This window comes from Solanum tuberosum, unplaced genomic scaffold (genome assembly GCF_000226075.1).
Source record: "Solanum tuberosum cultivar DM 1-3 516 R44 unplaced genomic scaffold, SolTub_3.0 scf00053, whole genome shotgun sequence".
NCBI lineage: Eukaryota > Viridiplantae > Streptophyta > Magnoliopsida > Solanales > Solanaceae > Solanum > Solanum tuberosum.
The window spans coordinates 159,444-166,131 of record NW_006238979.1 but is presented as its reverse complement, the minus strand read 5'-3'; the positions used below and the strand labels follow the sequence as shown (position 1 = coordinate 166,131).

The 6,688-nt window shown below is 34.3% G+C and overlaps 1 protein-coding gene across 1 annotated transcript in view; it reads left to right on the top strand.

The window, feature by feature from the left end:
* The first annotated feature begins 3,643 nt into the window (after positions 1 to 3,643).
* LOC107060028 (uncharacterized) overlaps positions 3,644 to 6,688 on the top strand; it is a 3,650-nt gene continuing 605 nt past the window's right edge. The window contains exon 1 of the mRNA XM_015307319.1: positions 3,644 to 6,649. Coding sequence (XP_015162805.1) covers positions 3,644 to 6,649 — 3,006 coding nt within the window. The remainder of the gene's footprint in view (positions 6,650 to 6,688) is intronic.

Sequence of the window (6,688 nt, the reverse complement as noted above, 5' to 3'; positions counted from 1 at the left end):
TTGGATTACCCATGTGGAGGACGGACCCGGATAGTAGAGATTTTCATACATTGTTGCTAAGATTAGCTATGTTAGTAAAGGTTCCTCATAGTCTGACTGTGCGATCCGTTGTCATGTACCAAATATCATGATAGGGGTAATATGACAAAAACTTTACTAAAGCAAGAAATCATCTTTAATAAAGAATAGGAGCCGAAAGTCATATCGTCCATGTGAAGGCCACAATTAGTTGTCGGTCTTATCTTCTTTTTATTAGCCGTTGTAAAGAGTATGGGCCATTGTAATTTTACGCTTTAATCCTTTTAAACCTCTATATAAGGAGGCGTAAGTTTTATTAAAGAGGCAGGTTTTAAAAACCCCTCTGTCTATATATATCTCTCTCTTTATCTTTGTAATATTTTCTAAGTTTTTAAAGTTTGAATAAAACTTTGTAATTTGGTTGATACTCTGGGAGTTCATCTTGAGGTACTATTCTTTTTATTCTTTTACATTTCTTTATGTGTTAAAGCCCGATGATGGGCTAAATTGTTTGTGTTAAGCTGTAGCATACTAAGTTACTATAAGGTGGCATTGTGTCTATTATGTTGACAGATTGAGTAGTTAGATTAAGGTCAGACATAGCTTACCTCAGTCCAATTTATGAAAAGCCGCCGAAGGAATTCGTTGGATTACCCATGTGGAGGGCGGACCCGGGCAGACCCTGATATTAGGGGTTTTTATACAATGTAGCCAGAATTAACTATGTTGTCATGTTGGTGAGCTATCTTCTCTTTACCCTTATTTTTGGTAGGCAATAAAGAGATGATTTTGTCGACTTTTTCATGTAAAGAAATGATATGATCACCCAAAATACTCATAGAAATATTGACATAATTATTTTGCTTAATCATGACATTAACATGTTGTGGAGTAACTAAGGCAGTATCATTTTCAGATAATTTTGAAAAAGCATTAAATTAACAATTTTATCATTTTTATTAATTTGAAATGATTGTAATGGAGGGAAAACAGATTTAGTAATTTCTCCATTACTTAAATCAAAATCTCTTTCTAGCATAGAGATATAGTTATGAACATGTTTACACATAAACCATGGTACAACATGAACTAATTTATTAATTTTTGAATCAATAAGGTCTTTATAAAATTCTTCTTGGAATTCATATTGTTCTTCTTTATTAAAATTCTTGAAAAACCATTTTCTAAATAGTTCCCATTTTTCTCGCTGAAAATCTTTAGCGATCCTGGCTCTTGCCGGGTAACCCGGACTAAAATCAATTTGTTTGTTAGACATCATAAAACAAAAATCAAGTAGTCAATCCATCTGGAAAATTCATTTCAGATTCATTTATATCTAAATCTGAGCTAGGTCTGAGAATAGGTCTAGCAATATTATCATTATCAATTTTTATATTATCGCATCTATAAGTTTCTCTAATTTGAGAGGTAGATGCTCGAGAAGGAATTTGCACAATATAATCAACATGAGATGTATAAGAAGAATTCGATCTATTAATTCTAGAAGACATGCTACAATTATCAATAAGAATCTTAGTTGGTTTAGAAAATATAATTTTAACACTTCCATCATTCAACTGTTCAATTTCAGAAACATCCGTATTAATATTATTTCGAGGTTGGGTAACGTTCTCAGTCATCCACTCTTGTGGAAAATCAATTTCTTCCTACTTGATAGGTCTTCTAGTGACTACCTTAGATTTATCAAAATTAGTCTCTATTAAAATAGTTTCATTTTTAAATCAATAACTTTGCACATAGGATTTAAAGTATGCAAAAGTTTATAATATATTCTATAACAAATACAAACAACTTCAGTGCCAGGCATATAATCATAACCATGAAGTTTAACATTCAACATAAGAGAACTTAATGAGTTCTCATCTTGCAATGAAATCTTCAAGTTTGGATAAGCATTAAAATAAATTGGTATGTACGCAAGACTAGTCTGAATCGTCCCTATAAGAGACTTCTTCCAATTATGATTTCTACCGTCACGTAAAGATGCTATAAAACTTTCAGGTAGTCCACGCAAGGAAAGGGGCTTAAAATCCACTTGTACTAAACCGAAATGCATAAATCGATAAATATCCCTATAAGGGGCTAAATCATTAGCAGATAATAATCTAAAAAGTCTGATTATCACTATCAATAGTAATAGTTTCTTCAGTGGTTTAACCACCTGTTTGAGACCAAGTTTCTCAAAAGTACCCATCAGATATATGATTCTAGGTGATATTTTCGGAATAGTCCACTTATTAAGTAGATCTAGGTGTTGAGGTATATCATATTCTTCTTTTCTACTGTTTTTAACAGTAGACTTCTTCTTTATGATATTCATGTTAACAAACTGTGTTGAACTATAACACCTATAGATACTATAAGTCCATGGCTCTGATACCAACATGAAAACGGATCGCACAATCAGACTATAAAGAACCTTTACTAACATAGATATTTACATAAACCAACTTTATGGGTATTATTAATTACTAATTAAAAGTAGAAGTTATGAAGATAAAGAAATACGAGTTATGAAGTTATTTTTTAAAAAATAATTAAGAAAAATAAAGATTAATATCATTAATCAAAAGAAAGAATGCCACATCACTCCTCTTTTGCCTATATATATATATATATATATATAATAGGAGAGATGATAGCCTACGTGTCAGCCACAAAAAACAGGCTTTTTAATTAATTAATTTTTTTTTATTTAAATGTAATAGGATTAATTAATAAATTACTAATTATTTATTTAAAAGTGTGATTATTAATTTTAAAATGTAAAATTAAAAGAAAAAAAAAGAAATGCACCACGTTAGTAGTGCAGAATTTGAAGGACAATTTCAATTTAAACTATTAATTACATGTAATAGAATTAACTAATAAATTACTAAAATTTAAAATAAAATAAAATTTTAAAAATTGAGGGTAGTTTATTAATTTTAAAATTCAACCAAAAAAAAAATAATCACCACGATAGACATTTGAGAATTCTAAGGAATAAGTTAACATCATAAAAAGAAAAAAAATAGAATTTGCAAAATTAATATAAAATCTTAATTTTTAATACTAATAATAATAGTTTAAAGTATTATAATAATAATAATAATAATCTATTATTTATTTTGAAAAATAAACAAAAAAATAATTATTAATTCACTTTAGAGCAGTTTTTACCGCTTTAAAAAAAAATCAACTAACTGCTCCATTTGTCCACTAACTCCACTTCATGCAACCCCACATCCTTTTATTGTAATATTTAATTGCTTTTATGAGATACTTGCTAATATTTTTTATCCTATGTGTTGAATATAGTAGCTGTTATTCAAAGTTAGTTAGAAGGTGGTTACGAATTAACTATGGTTAAGTTAGGATTAACTAGTGTAGTTAGTTAATAACAAATTTTAGAATCACACTATAAGTGTGCTTGTATGAACACTCTTATTTTCTGATTCATTGTAGTATATTGAAACCTTCTTTTCTGTTTCCAATCTATTCTTCATGGTATCAGAGCTCAAGGGTTTCCATTGAAGATCTCACTGTTTTTCAGTGCAGCTGAAGAATTGTTGCATTGTCCATATAGCAGTTCAGATCGGGTGTGATTTCTAGGTGTTTCTTCATGGCGCCTGATTCAAATTCAGAGATACCTACCAGTTCAGTGCAAGGAGGATCAATGGTGATTGATGCTCATCATCCTCTATATCTCCAAGCATGCGATACTCCAGGTAGTTCTCTAGTTTCCATTCAACTCACTGGTTCTGAAAACTATTCACTATGGAGTAGATCAATGAAGATAGGATTACTAGGTAAAGGCAAACTAGGATTTGTTGATGGAAAATATCCTAAGAATCTATTTCCAGCTCCTCTGCATGATCTCTGGGAGAAGTGTAACGCCATAGTTCTCTCCTGGATTATGATCTCTGTTAGCAGGGAGTTACTTAGTGGAATAGTGTATGCGAGTAGTGCTCATCAAGTTTGGAATGATCTCAAAGAAAGATTTGATAAAGTTGATGGATCTAGGATTTTTTTTCTTCATAAGGAAATTGCCACATTGACTCAAGGAGTCTCATCAGTGGCTCACTATTTCTCTAAGCTGAAGGAATTATGGATGGAATTTGATTCTCTTATGCCATGTCCTAGTTGTGCTTGTGAAGTGTCAAAAACCTATATTGTTCATTTTGAATATCAGCGATTAATGCAATTTCTTCTAGGGTTAAATGAAACCTATAATCACTGTAGAAGTCAATTAATGATGATGGATCCTAGACCAAGTGTGAATAAGGCTTATTCCTTGGTAATGGCTGAAGAATGTCAAAGAGCTCTGGGCAAGTCCAATATAGTTAGTGCAGAAACTACACATCTTGGACAACTATCAGATGCAATGGCATTTTTTAGTTCTGGCAAAGGTCACTCTCAGTCTGGTTCAGGTTTTTCTTCTCATTCAGGATCTGGCTCCAAATCTCAGAGAGCCTCTAACAACAACTTGTATTGTGATTACTGTAACTGGAAAGGTCATACAAGAGCTAATTGTTTTAGACTCCATGGCTATCCAGCTAATTCGAAAGGAAAGAGAAGAACTAGCCCTGGCCCTGTGACGGCTGCTAATTTTGCAACAGGATCCTCTCCTCATAGTACAAGTGGTCATGTAGATGGTTCACATGGATCGGTGTTTGAAGGTCAAGGTTCCTACTCTAGCAGCTCAGTATGTAGATCTCAGTCTTATCCAAGACCTCTCTCCTCAGGTGGTGGTGTTTCTTATCCTACCAATGCACTTATGTCTAATGTGCAGCCACATCACTATCCATCCACACAGTGGTTTCCTCCCCCTCTTTACCTACAGCAGTATCAACTTTCTGACCAGGAGAATGGCAGGCTTAAGAGTGATTCCAATATGCAAGTCACAGGAATGTCTAAATGGATCATCGATTCTGGAGCTTCTAAGCATATGGTCAATGATTCTAAATTGCTCACTAACTTTACTTCTCTACCTCGTTGTCAAGTGGGAAATGTTTCTCTGCCAACTGGTAGTTTAGCTAAAGTTACCAATATTGGTTCTTCTCAGATTCTAAGGGGAGCTGATATTCATAATGTTCTACATATTCCTGAGTTCAAGTACAACTTGTTATCTGTGCCTCAGCTAACTAGGGAGTTGAATTGTGGTGTCCTCTTTTATCCTGATTTTTGCCTGTTCCAGGACCTCTCCAGTGGGAAGGTGAGGGGGATTGGCAAGTTGGAGGATGACCTGTATGTTCTTCCAGTTGATCACCAGTTGAAGTCACAAAGAACTTCACTATCATCTTCTATTGCAAATGCAGTGTCTGTCTCTATGTCTACGTCTTTAATAAATGCAGATAGTAGCAACTTGTCTCTATGGCATAGAAGGCTTGGTCATGTATCATTCCATACTCTTAGAAAACTTGGTTGTTTCACCAATGCATCTCCTACTTCTGTTGTTCCTTGTATTGTATGCCCTTTGGCTAAACAATCAAGACTTCCTTTTCCATTGAGTAATACTACAACTTCTACTTGTTTTCACATTTTGCATGCTGATGTGTGGGGTCCCTATAGAGTACCTACTCATGATGGGAAGATATATTTTTTAACCATTGTTGATGATTGTTCTAGATATACCTGGCTGCTATTAATCAATTCCAAGTCTGAAGTCATTGTGGCTCTTAGAAATTTCTTTACTATGATCCAGAATGTATTCTCTGCAACTGTAAAAATACTGCGGACAGACAATGGTTGTGAATTTTTTAACTCCCAAATGACTGAATTACTTCAGTCCTTAGGGGTTCTTCATCAGAGTTCTTGTGTATATACTCCCCAACAAAATGGTGTGGTTGAAAGAAAGCACAAGCATATATTGGATACAGCCAGGGCATTAAGGTTTCAAGCCACTCTTCCACTTAAGTTCTGGGGTGAATGTGTGCTCACTAGTGTGTATCTCATTAAAAGACTTCCATCTCATATACTTAAGGGCAAAAGTCCATTTGGTGTTCTGTTTCAGACCAGTCCATCACTAGCTCATTTAAGGGTATTTGGTTGTTTGGCTTTTGCAACTGAAGTAAAAACAGTTGATAAATTTTCCTCCAGAGCTATTCCATCTGTATTTCTGGGCTATGCTACTCTCCAGAAGGGGTACAAGCTGTTTTCCTTGCATACCAAAGAGTTTCTGGTTAGCAGGGATGTTGTGTTTAAAGAAGAGATTTTTCCATTGCAGTGTATGGACCTTAATGTGTCCTCAATTTTTCCAGTCCTTCATCCCTCAGTAGTGTGTGAAAGTTCTCCTCCTTTAGTTATTCCTGCTGCATCTTCTCCTAGTAGTTCTGCTCCTGATTTGGCTCATATACCTGCTGTGGTCTCTACTTCGTGTGATAATACTACTCCTCCTCTTAAAAGATCATTCTGGACCAACAGACCACCTATCTGGCTGCACGATTTCCTCACTTCTCAGCCTACGTCTGGTTGTTTGTATCCTGTTTCTAATTATGTCAGCTATGACAACCTTTCCAAATCTTATGGTCAAGCATTGGCTGCTTATTCCAGTATAGTTGAGCCTGTTTATTTTGCTGAGGCAGCTGCTAATCCTTTATGGGTGGAGGCCATGCAGTCTGAAATTTCAGTACTAGAGGACAATCAGATGCGGAGCCTTGTTGATCTT